The sequence below is a fragment of the Zootoca vivipara genome, chromosome 5 (genome assembly GCF_965207765.1).
Source record: "Zootoca vivipara chromosome 5, rZooViv2.hap1.1, whole genome shotgun sequence".
Classification (NCBI taxonomy): Eukaryota; Metazoa; Chordata; class Lepidosauria; order Squamata; family Lacertidae; genus Zootoca; species Zootoca vivipara.
In genome coordinates, this window is record NC_142588.1 from 62,362,985 (window position 1) to 62,381,275 (window position 18,291).

Consider the following 18,291-nt stretch of genomic DNA (forward strand, 5'->3'; position numbering starts at 1 on the left):
TTCTCCAACTTCCCTCCTTGTGAAAAGTATCTTGTTTTCTACCTCAAAAGTTGGTGTCTGTTTCATGGGTGGGTGTTGGCCCTCAAACACATGAAACCCCCATTAGTAACTTGGAAACCTTAATTCAAAATGCTGCTTCAGCTAATCATCTCATGAGGTCACCTCTACTGTCTCCAGCAGCTTTTATTTCTGTTCCTATATATACAGGGTCGGATTTTGGTTTGATGAGGACCTAAGCTACTGAAGGTAACGGGGCCCTTTATATGTCCAGTTGTCCTTTGTCAACAACAAATTGTGGCTGTTTTTGTGCGTGTTGAATATATGCTATGTGGTAATTTATGAACCTAATAGGGATCTAAAGTCATTTGCACATGTTGCCATGCAACCAGTCCATGCAGAATGTAGGCACCCTATACAATATATAGAAATGAGGAAACCAGTGATATTTTAGGGAGCAGGCTAGTATGCGGGGCTTACTTTACTTACATCATAGGCTCCTACACAACACCAAACACTTGCTGTATGTAGGTTTTATTTTGTTTGTTTTTTATCTTACATTTTGGAAATGTACATCCAGGTTTTTTTTCCTTTTAATTTTTTTGGGGGCCCCAAGCTATAGCTTGTTTAGCTTGTATGTAAATCCGGCACTGTATATATATCTTCAAAGTGTGGTGTGAATAATCCCCCGTTTGCCTCCAAGCGAACATTGTTTTGGTAAACAAGGGCCGGGATCAAATCTCATCTCCTGGACGTGCATTATTTTGAGTGCGACAGGTGTGCCCATTACAGGTTCCCCACCCCGAGCACTCAAATCTTAAGGGTATGGCTTTTAAAATGTCACCTGAAGCGACTCTTTACGGGAGAATAGCAGACTACTTCCTAAGCTAAATTGCCCTTCGCATCGATCGGCCTCAACGCAGCTAGCTTCCTCCTGCACGGGAACCGCCCGGCGGAACGCTCTCTTCAGCTTCCGTTTCCGAGGGGGAGGCGTTTGCCCGAACACTTTCCTCCTCGGAGAGCCTCGCGCCGGACAGGAAACTTCGCAAGATGAGGGGCGCGCAGCTGGGGCGCTTCTGCTCGCAGGTAGGGGAGTCTTCGTGGCAGGGCTCGCTCCGCCATGGCTGGGCCGGTGGAGCTCTGGCCCAGAGGCGAGGCACCGTCACGGTAAACCCAGGCCCACCAGCACAAGCTCCTTCGCCGCCCCGCGGCGGGTGTGCGAGAGACTCCCAGCTTCACGGTGGGAGGCGGCCTGGACGGTGGAGCCCAAGCACTATCTCTGCGTGTTGAGCAGACCGACACACGAGAGACACGCGTGTTCTTGTGCCTGCAGCCTCGCTCGTTCCTGCCCTTGCAGAGGCTTTTCTGGCACGGCTCTCATTAGAGTCCGTCGCGCTTCGCCCACTTCTCTTTCCGGCCGCCTCTTTAGAATTATTTTATTTATTATACATTTGCTTATTGTATACCGCCTTCCCCCCGACAGAGACTCAAGGTGGCTTACAGATAAAATAAAGGTAAAGGGGCCCCTGACCATCAGGTGCAGTTGTGTCCGACTGGGGTTGAGGCGCTCATATAAGAACAGCTAAATGTCGGTGGGCAAGTACAAGAGAGGGGGAAAGTATATAAAAAAGAATTTATTGGATGCAAAGATCCAGGTTTGGGGCAAGTACTCTTTGGTAAGAGAACCCCAGCAGAGATCCCAAAATATGCAGCAAATATGATAGGAATTGTAGTCCAGTAAACCACTGAGCCTAGGGCTTGCTGATCAGAAGGTCGGCGGTTCGAATCCCTGTGACGGGGTGAGCTCCCGTTGCTTGGTCCCAGCTCCTGCCAACCTAGCAGTTCGAAAGCACATCAAAATGCAAGTAGATAAATAGGAACCGCTACAGCGGGAAGGTAATCGACGTTTCCATGTGCTGCTCTGGTTTGCCAGAAGTGGCTTTGTCATGCTGGCCATATGACCTGGAAGCTATACGCCGGCTCCCTCGGCCAATAATGCGAGATGAGCGCGCAACCCCAGAATCAATCACGACTGGACCTAATGGTCAGGGGTCCCTTTACCTTTACCTTTTAACGTCTGGGGGAACAGTGGTTTCCCACCCCTGAAGTAAATAACCACACTTGCACTGAATCATTGCAACAAGGCTGTATAGTAAGTTAGTATTGGTATCCCCATGTTGCCTGTGGGGGTAGGATGGCAGCAAGAGAGAAGATTCTGCCTTCCCTTTTCTGGTTGTGTGTTCTGGTTGTGTACAAGCTTTGAAGTGGATAAGTAATAGATCCCTTTTCACTGTTATACCCTCCTAAGGTATGCTTAGTGTTTTGTATGTGAATGGCTATCCTAAACTTACTTGGTCAGAAGTAAGTTCCACCAAGTAAAATACGAGTTACTCCCAGGTATGCATGTCCATAGTATTTTCTTAATTTGGGAAAAAATGGCCATGTATTTAACAATAGTTAATATAGTTTAGAATTGCCAGTCTGTAAGCATGAATTGGAGGTGTTGGAAACTACCTTTTAAAACCAAGTTCAGCTACCATTGTAAATGGATTAAAATTGTGATTTTGAGAGCATACTACTTTACGGGATGGTGAGAGCTGCTTTGAAACTGATGCTTTGCAAGTGTTGGCTAGCAAAGGATCTGAGATGGATCAGCAGTGTAAGATTCATTGTATTTGTTACTTATACCAGACCGGATTGAGTTTTGTACATAGTAATCCATGACCCCTTTTATGATTATAAATAAATAAATATTATTTATCTTCATGGTGCTTGTCGGCATCACTGTAATGCAAATACTGACAGAATAACTGACCACCATAGACTCATACTACTAGTCTTATGGCTTGAAAAACTTATTAGAATGACTGTGTGGTTTCATTTTTGCAAGGATGTTTTGGTCCCCTAGTTCTGGTGCCTAAAGTTTCCTGAACAACACAATACATTATAATAAACTAGAATTTGTTTTCTGTTCCTTTAGGTCTTGCAGAAGCACAAATTTGTCCCCTTTGCCTGTCGCTCTATCCAATTGTCTTATCTGAAGGCATCACCACTTGCCTTTCTATGCTCTCTTCAACACCTGGGCTGCAGATTGACTGGCACCAGTTCTTCTGGACAAAGCGAAGCAAATGTGTCCCATGGAAGCTGTAAAACAGACACCAATGAAGCCTCTCAGAAGCTTCTAGAGACTCTTGCTACTTCCCAAGTAGAGCCAGGGAGACCAGCTGATTCAGATCTCCTGAAGCTGGGGAAGGTGGCAGATCCATTCTTGGACATGGGGCTAAGCCCTGCTCAGATAACACACTTGTTCAGCTTGCAGCCGTATGCACCTCCTCAGCTCAGGTTGGCTGTAGTTTCAGAGCTCCTCCTTCTGGGTTTAAGCACAGACGCCACACTAAATGTCTTACAGAAGAGCCCTGAGTTGCTGGGAATGTCATCAAAGCATATAAAGGACCGTGCAGATCTGCTGAGGAGGCTGGCGTTCAAGGAAGGTAATGCTTTCTCTGTGCTATGCAATCAATTGAACATCTGTACTGAATTGTGTGCTGTGGGCTATACTGGATTTTTGTAACCCAGTTTTGGAGCCTGTGAGCATTATCTTTAACTCTTCTGGTGGGCATTATATGGAATAAATGACAGAAAATCTGATCTCTAGGAAAGGGTGCAAATTACGTTGCGCATGCAGTGATAGGAACCATAGCTCCATTACGTTGATAGAAATATATGTTCATCGATCACTTTACACATCACATATTTAGATAAGTTTGAAACTCTGAATTGCAGATTTTTAAAGTGTTTGCCTGATAAAACTTGTTAGGAAAGGATGTAAAAGCATAATTTTTCCTTTCAAGCTTGCTTCTAGCCCTCCAAATTTGTTTTATATGAAAATGTTGTATTTTTCCTTCTAAAGAATTCTTCCTGTATCATTGATCCTTGTTTCATTTCCTTTTTCATTTGCTCCTCAGTGTTTCCTTTATTCCTGCATTGTGCAGTTCTGCACAATAAATAATGAGCCAGGCATATACCCAGGAAACATTTTTAGCCTGAAGGACTGGGTTGCTGTATGTATAGCAGGTACACAAGGAGTACTGAGGAGCAAAAAAAAAAAAAGTAAGCCCAAGGGTATGATTGTTTATGTCTTTTTCCTCTTATTTTAACAGTGGGCCTTAACCATATGGCAGTTCATTTTCCAAGAATTTTTACCTTGCCACAAAAGAGAATTGAGGTCCTAGAGAATCTCCTCAAAGAAAAATGCCTTTTCTCTGTGCAGCAGATATCAAAAATTCTGCAAACATGCCCAAATATTTTGATGGAGGAGCTAGGTGATGTGGAATACAAATTCCAGGTAATGTATGCTGCATTATATTTTCAGAAATTAATAATAGACAGTTTCTATATATCAAATATATAGTGTCAGTGCACATTCCCAGAGTGGATTAGCTGGTAGGCGTCCAGTCGCAGTAGATCCCACTCACAGATCTTGCAAAGACCAAAGATATGCTTTAGCAGGGAGTTTCCATATAACTCATTTTTTAGAACGTGCTTTAAAAATATGATCTTTTCTTTCTCCTCTTCCAAATACTGATATAAATAATAGAAGCTAGAATAAACTTTGCTTTTGTGCCTCTTATGCCATTGATTTGTTCCTAGAATCTCTCATGTGGGCCCTGAGAAATGTAACATTTGAGTTCCCTCTGCTATGTAATAGACATGCTTTTGAATTTATTGCAGTAAAGGCTGTGACTTCATAACTTTGGGCCACATCAAGTGACAGTCCTTTCCTTGCACAACATAAGCCTGCTTGTGTAATGACATTTCAGGTTTTCCCCTCCTCCTGCAGCTCCCATGCACCCTGAGATCTATTCAACCCCCTCAAGAAGATCTGGGAGGGGTTGCTGGGCTGCAGGGGGGAGAAGATAAGAAACCATTTTGCAGACACACACCCATTCATGCTATGATGTATCTCACTCTTAGTTTTGCATGGAATTTCTCTGGATGGCTACTCTTGTCTCAACCGTTGTTGCTACAATTTTTCTTAAGGACTTCAGATGTTTTTCCAGTTTTAAGGGAAACATTATGAAATCCAATGGCACTGGTGTTATGTGAACTAGTTACCTCCTTGATTTGACTATAAAGGCAGGAAAAGAGGCACAGTAGAGAAGCAAAGGTAAAGATCCCAAAACACGTTTAGCCAAATAATAAACCCTTTCCAGCCCTTGGTTCACAGTCTAGCATCGAATATTGATAATAGCTTATTCATGGTTTGATTCCTTTTTCATAGGCTGCATATTCTTTTTCTCAGTTTGCTTATTTCAGGATGGGGATTAAACACAGAGAAATAGTGAATTCTGGTTTCTTCCAAGCATCACTGGCTGAGATTAAAAACCGGGTAATTTTCTTGGAGCGATTGGGACTCTATCAAACTCCTGACAAGAAAGGACAGACCCAGGTTGTCAACCCCAAACTGAAAAGCATAATTAGAGCTGCTGAAAGTGACTTTATAGAAAAATTTGCCTGTTCCTCATTGGAAGAGTATAATATATTTAAGAAATTGCTGGCCCGTGAAGAAGAACAGAGGCGGAAAGAGGAGGAAGCTGCAGAGAAAAACGATCTCTCAGATTCAGAGAATGATGGCGAAGGGTCTGATTCAGACTAAGTACATAAAATTAAAAATCTCTGAAGTTTGGTACTGGTATAATCTGTTTTAAGTCTAGAATTGGCTTGAACACTGGGGAATGAAAATGCATCAGTTGTGTAAAAATGAGAGGTGGTGGTCAATAAGGGTAAAGTCTACTCAGCAGCTGTGTAAAAGCAATGGAACCCAAAAATGTTTGTGATCTGTCATTACTCTGGCTTGTTCCTTTAGAACCACCACACATTTTGAGAATCGTGGGGTAAACTTGAGGTGGGAGTTCTCAAGATGGACTGAGGAATTCCTCTACATCAGGGTCTCTCCATCTGTTATTGACTCCCAACTCCCCAGCCAACAAGGTCATGGATTATGGAAATCCAAGAACATGTGAAGAGCAACTGGTTACCCACCTCTACTCTAGATGATAAGAATGCACTTCATTTTAAGAATGGCAACAATTCTGTTTTCTCTGAGGGACTTGAAATAGGCAATGCTAGGGATGGATTGTCAAGGAAGATGAAATGCAGGTTGTGAAGTAAAAAGTCAGATGTTGTTTTCAGAACAGAGAAGGAGGTGTTGTGGGTTCTGTGAAGTAAAACTTAGATAACGATTTATGGGAGAAGAAATGTGGGCCTAGGTGCAGTTTGTAAGCAGAACTTTCATGCTCAGGATAGCAAACAGGTTTTGCTGGTAGTTGGTGGCTGACAACTGCTAAAATTGTTGGTAAAGGAACGAGATTTTGGTAGCCAACTGGCATCACGTATTCTTAAAGAAAGCAGACTAGCTTTTAAATAAATTGTATTTTAATCTAAAATGCAAAACAAAATAACTTTGACAGAATAAAATCTTTTTTAGTTTATTGCTGCATTATATATGCCTCAATCTGGCTATAAAATACTGACTTGATACAGACTGTTCTACTTTAGACTGCCCAGGGGGGGGGGACCAGTGTTGCTGTGCGACAGACAAGAAACTAGCTCTGAAGACCTCACTATCTTTGTCAATTTACTGGGCCTGGAAAAATGTGCTATTTATCACTACCCCTTTCCTCCCCCACCCCCCTTTTTTGCACCTTGGAAGCTATATTTTTATCAGTGAGATTGCCTTCATGTGCCCTCAAGCCAATTAAACTGAAGTAGTTGGAATTTAAGTGCTTGTAAGTAAGACTGGAAACAAAACATTGTGGAACATGGAGTGCTTCTGTTCAGTATTCCACCTCTTCATTCCATTTCTCCCCTCCCATCAGCATTGTGTGGCCTCATGGCTGTTTTGGGATTCTGTCCACTTTTAGCCCCCCCCCCCCAATGATTTTATTTTTGTCCTTTTGCAAACCATGAAGTCCCCCCAAAGCCTGGTGCTGTTTTGGCTACATAAGCTGCTCACAACCTGAACATCAGAAACAGAGGGCATGATAAATTTTCTACTTGCTAATGAAACATGAAAATGCATATTTTCCCAATGCCTAGGTTCATTGTGGAAGTACATGATTGGCTGCTCAGACAAATCAGTGCTTAAAATGCTACAAAAGCTTAAAACGTAGTTTTAACACTACTCCGTCAATGCAGTCTGTGGTCCTTTGGTGTCATGCCTACTCCTGCCAATCTATACAAGCTGGGCCTTCTTAAAAGTTCTCCTTTTCTTCTACTGCTCTTGAAGAAGCTTTCCCTGAATGAGTAATCCAGATTTCTATTTCTTTTCATTAAACAGTGCAAATTACAGAACATTCAACTAAAATGCTGCAATTTGCAATGGAGAGAGTTTGGAGATCTTGAATTAGTCATAATTATATGATTTTCTCTTACAGCCCATGGCTTTTTAGAAGGTTTGTAGTGAAAAATGCAATTTCTGTGGGGAGGGAGATCCTTTAGCTAATACTGCTGCAAAACCTATGTAAATAATTGGAATAAACCTAAATGTTTATTGGTTCCAGTGAGCCCTTTTCCTAGAGGCTACCCTTTTGTGATTTCTGTGGGAAGGGCCCTTTCCTGCTGGGAATGGTTAGTGCTATCCTTTGCTGAAGAAACTATATTTACAACTCTTAAAGGCTGCCAGGATTAGCTTTCTAGGGAACAAGGCTTCTTCTTCTTTTTTGCAATAGCCAAATGGGCTGCTAGAAAGCTACCAGCACTTACGGGAATAATAATAGGTAAACTGTAACTGAACCTCTGGCTGTATTAATTTATAAAATATACAGTGTATGCATATTAAACAATTTTATATTTAGTCATACAAACTCGCAAATCTAGGAAATATTAAGGCTCCTTGAGTTAGCTGGCCATTCTTGGGAGCTGTAGCAAATGAACATCTGGGAAGAAGGAAGAAATGCTTTGCCATTTTTCTTCCACTGGCATCACAATCCTGTCTTAAACAGGAAAGCAATCCATTTACCCTTCATAGAGTGGTTAAAAGGGTTTTTAACTTTTTTAATTATTAAGGCATGGCATTTTCTAATCATGTTATGGAACAGCATGTCCACAGGCTGAATAACTAAAAGCCTGTTTGATCTGTTGTTGAAAATGGATATAGACTTCTAGCTTCTGCAGCCCTTTCCCCCCTGCACTAGAATAACTTTTGAAATGCTAGTAATTTGTTAGCAATAAAAAGGCACAGCAGTAGCTGGCTGTCAGATTTGTTGCTTTTCATTAACTAATCTTGCAAAGGGAAAAACAAAGGAAAAGAACCTAGTGTTTTTTTTTAAAGACACACTGTTTGCAAATGGGAGTATTTTAGACTTGTGATTAGCTTTGAACATCAAATTTTATGCCAGGGAGGTTCTCCTTTTGGTTATAATCCATAACATTTGTTTCAGGGCTTGTTTTTCTTCTAAGGTAGTCCAGTGGCCACAGATTATATAACCAGTATCTCCATCACTGGTGAAAGTTTAGGCTCTGCCCTTGTGGCAAGTGGCCCATAATAGACTTCAATCCTGAGAGAGACTTTTCTAACATGTCACTCATCATGTATAAATTCAGGTGCTATGAAGAAAGGTAAGCGGACCCTTATAATCCTGCCAAAGAGAGAGGGATATGGCTATTTGGTGAACACCTGCTGAACAAGGCAAAGGAGGAAAAGCCCATAGATCTTGCTGGAGGGTCTCTCCTTTTTTCCAATCCAGTTAGAAGAAATGTTGAGTGTTCTGGAACCTACAAAGGAAAAATAAAACACGACAGCTAGCATTTAGATGATATGTGCATGCATAAAACACAGGTACAAAGATTCTTTTCTTTCTCCATTAGCTGCTGAAAAGTTAATTTTACTTGTGTTAAAAAGTTAACAAGCAGATTTACTCCTTATTTATATTTACACTGAACTCTTTAGTAAAATGTCAAAGTTCCACTTGATATTCCCACAGCAAGGAGAATTACTGGTGAGGAATTCTGTTGGTATAGCTTTGGGATCCATTAATGAATTTTTTATGGAGGGCAGAGAGTCATACTGTCTCACTGAAAGAGCTTTGAAAGAAATATTGCTTTCAATGAGCAGAATCAAAGAATGGCATTTCATTCCTCAGCATGTGTAGGGAAGTAAGCAGAAAACTGGTTGGCAATTATCTTTGTAATGTAGAAAGGTCCGACTTAAGTGTCAGATATGTATAAATACTCTCGAAATGTTCTCTGAAATTTTCTGAGATTGTCACTTTGCCATGTCTGAGCCTTCTGGTACTAGAGACGCCCAGCATCAGCTTGGAATAAAAGATCAGGGTGCTGTTTTCTTTGTCTCACTTATACCTTTCATGAAATCTCCTGTGGTAGTCAATAATCACTGCCACTTTTCCTTTAGTAGCAAGCTACCTACCCATCAATTTTTGAAGTTTTCTGCCAGCAAAAAGGCTGCCCCACCATAGATGGAGCAAGATCCAGTTGCTCAGCCCTGCTCAGCCTCTCCATCTAAATAAATAAACTATTTGTTCACCATTATGATGCAGTTAGAGAACACCCACAATATCCTCAGCTGTGGGAACTTTTCAAAAGGAATTTGCTACAAGTAGCAGGATAAAGGATATGCCCCACCCAGAGAGCTTCTAGATAACTTGTTCCTTACAAGACCCCTAACTCTAGCAGGGCTGGCGAAGCTATGGTCCTCAGCTATTGTTAAGACTTCAGTTCCCATCAGCTCCAGCCAGCAAGGTCAATCCTCGGGGATGAAGTTTCAGCCAACTACTGAAGAGCCACAGACTCCTCAAGCCTGTTCTGTGGTTTATCCAGCACAGAGCTTTATGGAGCCCTCATTCCCTATACAGTGGTACCTCAGGTTAAGAACTTAATTCGTTCTGGAGGTCCATTATTAACCTGAAACTGTTCTTCACCTGAGGTACCACTTTAACTAATGGGGCCTCCCGCCACCGCACGATTTCTGTTCTCATCCTGAAGCAAAGTTATTAAGCTGAGGTACTACTTCTGGGTTAGCGGAGTCTAACCTGAAGATTCTGTAACCTGAGGTACCACTTGTCCTGCAAGGATACTTACTATATGGCTTCAGTGTCTGTTACTTTGTTTTCTGAAACAAACGAGAACGTTTAATTATTAAAACATTCAAACATATGACATTCCAAGGGTTTCCCCCACAGCTATGACTTCTCACAAAGCCACCAACATTCCTTTACCTGCTGTGTGCCTTATTTGAAACAGTGCTCTCACAGCTCTCCTTGTAGCAGACATCCTGGTGCACTTTGTAGATCCTCTTGTATCTACCACAACAGCAAACGCAAGTTAAGAGTAGGAATGATGAAAAGTCCACTTGGCCACAATTGAATAGTGTGTTGGTTGTGAACCTCGCACATAGCTTGGACCTCCCTAATTTCAACCAACATTCCTACAGAAACCTCCAACACCTTATCTTCCCCCAAGTGCCTGCCCCTCCGAAACCACTGGCAGCCAAATTATGAGTTCCTCACCATTCCCTGAGTTGCTCACTATTTGCATCATTCATGATCTATCACATCTTAGAAACTTTACAGCAATCACATTCTGCAACCATTTGTGTATGTCTGTACTACAAACTTCAGTTGGTTTACTGTCTGCCTTTATTCCTGCCTCCTCTAGGATCCTAGCAATCATTTCTTTGATAGAACAGGGAATATTTAATTCACAAAATTCTTTGTATTTTCAGATGCTCATGTATTTTAAATTATATTCCTGTGGATTAATAGCAGGACAACAAAAATGGATTGTACAAGCCCCTATCTATCAAAATGGGACAGAGCTAATTTGATCTCTGAATTAATGTTCTGTTCTGTGAGACAGTACTTACAGATAATGACAGACACCTCCTTCCCAGACTGGAAAAGATTTGGTTTCGGAGTAAAGCCGGGTACAAGACTGAGGCACCTTCTTGCAGGCTGAAGAGAGAAATTGGCATGGTTAGGGAAGGACTATAATAAGCACAGAGATGTCAAGTCCAATTTCTAAGCATTGTTCAATGTTCCTATTATTCAAAGACTTAGAACTAATGCCTTCTAAATACATTCCTGCCCCAAGTGCTGGTGAGTGAAGGGAGATAAGCAGACCCATTAAACCAACAGTTTGGAAGGAGAGAGCACTATATTCCCATAACCAAAGAAATCTTGATGTCTTCAGTAAGCACCAGAACTTCAACAGGGAAGAGGCCTCTCTCAGCTAAACTGGAAGGGAGCTCCATAAAACTGGACCCTCCATCCTGAACACATGGCTCCTTGTAGAGACAAGCTATGCATCTGAGCCACAGGGGACCACTAACAGCGACCCCTTCAAAGACCTCAGTAATCAAGCAGGAATCTAAAGGATCAGGCAGTCCCTGAGTTACCCTACACTCAAGTTGCTAAGGGCCTTGTAATGAATAAAGAACCTCGAACCTGTTCCCAGTACCCTATGGAAAGCCAGCCCAGCCTTTTGAGCACTGAAGTTATCTGCTGGCAGTGGTCTGTCCTCGTCAACATAAAGAGCATGAGAATAGCCAACTAGAAAGCATAAGAGCATAAGAGTACTCTCCAATCCAGTGGTTTCCAGCAACTGGTAGTCAGAAGCATTGCTACCTCCAGCTGTGGAGGTACAGCATAGCCATCATGCCTAGTAGCATAGGTGCCAACTCCCTGGGTGCCCGAGCACCCACAAAATTCCCCATGAAGGGGCTGTGCACCCGAAAATTTTGGTGCCAGGGCCATTCATGCTGCATGGCATCCATGGCCTTGGGCACCCACGGTAGGGGGGCCAAGCTGACACTCCTGCCTAGAAGCCACGGATAGCCCTCTCCTCCATGAATTTGTCTAGTTCTCTTTTAAAGCCATCCAAGTTGGTGGCCTAGCCACTGAGGCAACCAGAGCGTCCAGACAAAGATGGACCCAGAAGCACTCCAAAACTCTTCTTTCTGAGGGAACTCCATCCAGAATAGGCAACTGGCCGGTCTCCCAGATACAGGAACCACCAACCCACAGTGCCTTTGTATCGCATACACCCTGGGAAAAGGGCAGTTGCCCACTTGGCTGCAGTGTGTAAAGTCTGGAATCGGAGTTGCTCTTCTACTTGCAGCTTAAGTAGAGCAGGAACAACTGGGTGCTACTAATGTTCACATGGTTTTAGTTGTTTTTAAAAATGTAACTTTTTTATTTTTAATTGTAATATTTTATCACTTGTTTTACCACTTCACCGTCTGATGCCCTGGGCTCCTTTAGGAGGGAGGTCAAGATTGTCTAAACTGAATAACAATTAAAAATTGTCCACATCTGGAAGCACCCATGGTATCATACTGTTAGGAGAGTCCAGAGAAGCCTGCGTTATTCTTAACTCACCTAGTTCACATTGTCTGCCCTTGAATCCAGGATTACAATCGCAGTGGTAAGACTCTGGGCCAGCAACACAGGTCCCCCCGTTTTGACAGACGTTTATGGAACAGTTCTGTTTGCCACCTGGTGATGAAAGGGATAATAATAATAATAATAATAATAATAATAATAATAATAATAATAATTTATTGATACCCTGCCCTCCCCGGGCCGGGCTCAGGGCGGCTAACACCAAATATAAATTACAATAAAATGTAATAGAAAAACAACAAACAAACAAACAATTAAAATGCAGCTTAAAATGCAGCCTCATTTTATTAGTAGCCCATAAATCAAGACCATAAAGGTAGGAAACATCAGATATTCACCCGAGCCAGCTATCCATGCTGGTCCTACATGGGCCAGCAAAAAAGCCAAGGGAAAATTTATATGGCTGCATAAAGGAAGATATTCTGGAATTTGCACTCAACAGTTAAAGCATGCATCAAAAGTACTTCCAAGCAACAGGCAGAGATGTTAGAAAGGAAAATGGGAGCTAGCATTCAGATTTAAGAGTAGGTGAATCAAAGGCAAGCTGTTTAGCTTTCTTCACAGTTACTTGCAAGTATGTCTGTCCTGTGTACAGGAGTGAGCCATGGGATCTTGCAGCGGCTGGGAAACTCCTCTGATGGTTCATTATTATGTCAAATCTTTAGGTGAGGGTGGGAATTGTCAACTGCAATCATTTACTGTAGCCAACCATGCAAGTGCCCAAGCTGGGATCATGAGTTAGTCCACCAAGCCAGAGAACAACCTTGTATATGACTAGTTTGCCCACATGCTAGTTGGAAAAAAGCAGGAGTCAAAAAAAGTGTTTGAGAAAGTAAAAAGTCATTTTGTGGTTTTTTGAAACAATACAAAACCTGTTTGCTAGAGGTGAAAAGTGCAATGTAATGTACACATCCTAAGGAGCAATCCTTAGTTCTTAGTTACTGGAAAGATTCTCCCCTTGCTCCAGCTAAAGCTTAGGACTGTCTGTGAAGTGTCCCCGAGATAACTTGTCACCTAAGAGACAATTTTCTTTTCTTTCTTTCTTTTAAATTTTAAAAGTAAGCTTTATATCTTATTAAAACATCAACAAATCATAACAAACACACCCATACAAAAAACAAATTATAACAAATCATATCAAATCCATACAAAAAACAAATTATAACAAAACATATCCAATCATATCATAATAACATCCATCCAGATATAGAAAGAAAAAAGAAATAGAAGAAAATGAGAAAAGAAAAAAAAAGGGGGGGGGAGGAAGAACCAGGAGAAAAAATTGGCAGAGAAATAAAAGAATAAAAATCAACTTCCAATCATTTTAATATCGTTTCCCTTTCTCCCTATGTTCAATTGCCATGCTTCTTCCTCATTGAATTTTGAATAAAAATAATAAATAAAATAAAACATATCATATTTTTCTAACATTTTATATATTTTCTTGTGAGTCTTAGCCTAGGCAAATCACCAATTTCATACTTATACCCTCTTTGCACAAATATTCTTCCACATATCTCCATTCCTCTTTCAATTTTTGTTTTGGGACACTCCTGATTACTGCCATCAATCTTGCTAAATTCATGAATTCTACCAACTTAATATGTCACTCCTGGATTGATGGTATTTTATCCCCCTTCCAATTTTGAGCCAACAACATTCTGGCTGCTGCACATGCGTACAAGAGAATATTTTTCCTGTTACTCGGGATACTACCGGTATCAGGTATTATGCTTAATAGAAAAATATCTGGCTTTTTCTCAAACGTTAAGCATTTTCTTCAATTTTTCATAGATATCTGACAAAAATTTAAAGACCTTACTGCAATTCCACCAACAATGAATATAATTACCTATTTTTTCTTTACACTTCCAACATTTATCCGAATTGTTCCTAATTTTTTTTCCTAATTTTTATCACAGCAAAGCCCTTTCCCCCCTAAAGCAATAAGTGCCTGTTCCTTGAGGTGTTTCTCCTGTTTGATGGAAGGTGGATGGCAACCCATTTGTGGAATTCCCCTGTTGCAAACACTGTTATTCTTTTGGTGCCAGGCAAAGATGCTATCCCAGGCTTTTAAGTGTACTGGTATTTTCATTTTTAGCAGACTTATATTTTATTTGTGCATTTTATTTGTGTGTCCTTGTGCCATCTTTGGCTTCTGGATTATCCCAGAGATGCTCATTATCTCTTTAAACTTACTTTCCCTCTTGCTGTTCTCAGGTTCTGATAGGTGCAGTGCCTGGCTGACCTGTTTGGTTGATTCCTCCCCATTTTCTTCCACTTTCATGGGAGCCTCAGGTTCTAGAAATGGAAGCCAACAATACCTTAGCCTGAGGATTAGTGCACCGTTAGGAGACAAAGAATACAAGTAGGGAGGATGAAGGGCACTTACGTGTTCTCACAGTGACAGATCTACTGGGCAAGTTGCTGAATTTAGTGGTGATCCTCCCTCTGCCATCCACTAGCTCTGTAAACCTTTAAAAAGAAAAATACTTGGACATTCCCATTTGTGATGCAGTGTCAGCTGAACTGACATACTCCAATTTCAGCACCTCATGAGTCACAATGTGCAATCTGTTTCATTTTGCATGGCAACTGAGCCCCATTCTTTACCTAGGTGCTTGTGAGGGTTCCTCAGGGGCATTGTGATCAGCAAGCAGACGCAGTTCTGGCAGGAATGCCGGGGGGACCCGGTTTCTCAGCACACGGGGATGCCCTGTTTGGCTCCAGCGCCTTTCTGAGGTGCCATCCTTTTGCACTGCAGACCAGAGAAGATTATGTTTTACTGGGACTGGGTGAATCACACCAGCTTTAATACAACTACATCAACGCCTTTTCCAGGTACAATTTAGGGTACTTCTATTGACCTAGTTCACCAGAAGCGGCTTCGTCATGCTGGCCACATGGCCCAGAAGCTGTACGCCGGCTCCCTCAACCAATAGAGCAAGATGAGTGCCGCAACCCCAGAGTCGGTCACGACTGGACCTAATGGTCAGGAGTCCCTTTACCTTTACCTATTGACCTATAAAGCCCTAAATGGCTTAGGACTCAAGTACCCCAGGGACTGCCTCTTTCCACTTGAACCTGCCCACATAATAAGATCTGCCTTGGAGGCCCCTCTGCAGCTGGATCTCCTACTCCCTTAAAAAATATTTACAGCAGTGGGTGTGTAGCTATGATTAGGCTTTGGTGCAGTGGTGGTGGTAGTTTTTTTTGACTCTGCCCCCACACCAACAAAATAGCAGGCAGCGCAGTACTGTGGGAATGGGTTAAGTCCTCTGAAGGTCACAATTCTAATTGGATTCAGCCCTCTCCCTTGGCTGATTTTGTTGTTGAAAAACCACAATTTAGTTGCTCTCTTAATATCTGCAAGGATATTAAATTCAAAATGAGCAAAAGCAAGGGGGTGTTAAAGAGGACCTTTCTAATTTTGTAATTACTTGTTTCTTGCTCATTCACATATCCCAAGGGCAGAAGCATGTAAAATGGGTATTCTCTGCTCTCGCTAAGAAAATTCCTCATCAGAGAATCGCTATGGGCCAACACTATCTTTTGCTGTGGATCTCTCTCTCTCTCTCTCTCTCTCTCTCTCTCTCTCTCTCTCTCTCTCTCTCTCATGATATGATGATATGTTGAATATATATGCTGACATCCTTAGGGCCCACATCATGCCATATTACAAAAGAAACAAAAGGCTTGCAGGAAGCTATGAACATAGGGAATGGGAGGCTGGACTTACAGGCCGTAATGTACAGGTGGGCAGGCTCGCTAGTGACTTGTCCTTGATCTGTGTTTTGAACAGCCATCACCGATAAGCGATACCTTTGACCTGGGTTCAGGTCACGCACTGTGTAGGAAGACAGCTTCCCATTAGGCACATAGCGGCTCTTCACACTTTGACTGGTGGTGACATTGATGATGTAACCTTCCACTGTGCCAACCAGAGGCTGTTCCCAGACCATCTGAACAGAGGTGGCTGTGACTCTGGACGCCGTGAGGTTTCTAGGAGGAAGAGGTCCTGTTCAGAGAGAAGGAGGAAGATCAATGTGGGATTCCTTTCCATTGCCCCTTCTTCTTCTCATCCACTGGGCAGTTGAAACAAGGGGCAGGGAGCCCTTGGAGGCCAAGCTGTTCTCTTTTCACCATGCTTTCTCAAACGGTTAAACAAAGGTACTCTCTTACCCTGCTGCAAGCCTCTGGGTGGCTCAGTTGTTATTTGGCCACTGGGATTCTGCCAGGAAACAGGCATTGCGTTCCCAGAGAAGAAAGAGAAACTGTTCAGAGACATGGGGACAAAGGAGGGACTGTCATAGGCAGTATCCAAAGGATGCCTGTAACAGCTCTGCAGAAAAGAAAAGAAAAACCTCTACCACAGGACTGATAGTTGTACTTGCAAAAGGAAGCAATAAATAAATAAATAAATAAATTCCTTCAGTAGCACCTTAAAGACCAACTAAGTTTTTATTTTGGTATGAGCTTTTGTGTGCATGCACACTTCTTCTGTTTCAAGTGTATCTGAAGAAGTGTGCACGCACATGAAAGCTCATACCAAAATAAAAACTTAGTTGGTTTTTAAGGTGCTACTGAAGGAATTTTTTTATTTTATTTTTTGCTTCGACTCAGACCAGCACGGCTACCTACCTGTAACTTGCAAAAGGAAGTTTCCAAAATTAGCAGGTACCTCCTTAAACCGCTTAAAAAATCTAGCAAAAAAGTTTGATAGTTGCAGTTGTGCAACATTAAATATAAAATGGACATACACACACCTGGAAAAGAGCTTTTCAGTTATTCTGAACATATATTAATGAAAAGTAGTATGGTACATAGCCTTATAGGAGTTTGTTGTTAAATAGGACTCTTGTACCTGACATCTACAGACGTCTCTCCCTTAAGCATCACAGCCTCATTTTGAGCTCCAACTCTGAACCTAATGCTCAGGCCAAGTACGATTCACCACAGGGGGAAAAGTGCTTTTAAAAAGTTGGTTAGTAGGCAATAACGGTGGGGAGGCAAGAAGCAAGTCGGGGAATTTTCCGTCAAACTCACGTGTCCACACGTAGACGGGTGCAGTAGCAAAGCTCTCAGTGGGATGGTCTTCCGCACTGAGGCCACTCAAGGTCCACATGTGAATAAGATACTTCTGCCCTGGCTGAAGGTCCCTGTTGGAAGATTAGATACACTGGGTAAGTCTCAGTCAGATGCAATGATTTGGGAACAAAGAACAAGCTTTTTGACTGCTGCTGAGTCAGAGACTTGCATAAACTACCCACTCAGATAGAAATGTGAACAAATATCTACTGCACACAGAGAGCTGTTGAATGTATGAGGCAAATACATTGGATGCTCGGGAGGCACGTTCGCAACCCGCAGCATTCGCAACCTGCAGCGCCAGGTCTGCACAAGCGCAGGTTGCAATTTGATGCTTCTGCACATGCGCAAAGCGTGATTTAGTACTTCTGCGCATGCGTGAGCGCCGAAACCCAGAAGTAACCTGTTCGGGTACTTTCGGGTTCGGCGTGGGATGCAACCTGAAAAGACACAACCTGAAGCACCTGTAACCCGAGGTATGACTGTACCTGAAACCAATGTCAATTCCAAATTCCTTTCCGACCTATCTGAGCCTCAAATTGTTTCTAATTGAAGAGTCTGAAGTTATACCTTGGAGCTCAGGGCAATGAAAGAAGCTGGGAGATGGCTCGAACACGAGTGGAAGAAAACACTGGTGAGGGCTCATCATCTAGCCCAACAGTGGCAGTGAAGGCACCAAAGAAGCTATACATTGCTGCCTCCACTGCATCCTCACGATGCCATCTGGCAGAGCTTTCCCAGAAAGTACAGTAGGGCCCAAAGGAAGTAGCAGAACCGACAGTAGCTC

The 18,291-nt window shown here is 42.3% G+C and overlaps 2 protein-coding genes across 3 annotated transcripts in view; one reads left to right on the plus strand and one right to left on the minus strand.

Moving 5' to 3' along the window:
* The first annotated feature begins 1,016 nt into the window (after positions 1–1,016).
* Positions 1,017–6,488, plus strand: MTERF4 (mitochondrial transcription termination factor 4). Of its 2 annotated transcripts, none has more exons than XM_088670796.1 (4): positions 1,017–1,164; positions 2,978–3,488; positions 4,158–4,342; positions 5,300–6,488. In XM_088670796.1, exons 1-4 carry the CDS (start codon positions 1,048–1,050, stop codon positions 5,651–5,653), a joined length of 1,167 nt encoding a protein of 388 aa, XP_088526922.1. In that variant the 5' UTR covers positions 1,017–1,047; the 3' UTR covers positions 5,654–6,488. The 2 variants fall into 2 exon arrangements, with proteins under 2 accessions (XP_088526922.1, XP_034989099.3); XM_035133208.3 differs by having other exon boundaries at positions 1,017–1,083.
* SNED1 (sushi, nidogen and EGF like domains 1) overlaps positions 6,415–18,291 on the minus strand; it is a 74,246-nt gene continuing 62,369 nt past the window's right edge. Inside the window, exons 24-33 of the mRNA XM_035133206.3 lie at positions 17,463–17,575; positions 16,156–16,434; positions 15,030–15,174; positions 14,809–14,891; positions 14,616–14,717; positions 12,393–12,509; positions 10,880–10,967; positions 10,233–10,316; positions 10,096–10,126; positions 6,415–8,772 (exon numbers count right to left, since the gene is read on the minus strand). Of these exons, the coding sequence (XP_034989097.3) occupies positions 10,105–10,126; positions 10,233–10,316; positions 10,880–10,967; positions 12,393–12,509; positions 14,616–14,717; positions 14,809–14,891; positions 15,030–15,174; positions 16,156–16,434; positions 17,463–17,575 (1,033 nt within the window). The 3' untranslated portion in view covers positions 6,415–8,772; positions 10,096–10,104. The remainder of the gene's footprint in view (positions 8,773–10,095; positions 10,127–10,232; positions 10,317–10,879; positions 10,968–12,392; positions 12,510–14,615; positions 14,718–14,808; positions 14,892–15,029; positions 15,175–16,155; positions 16,435–17,462; positions 17,576–18,291) is intronic.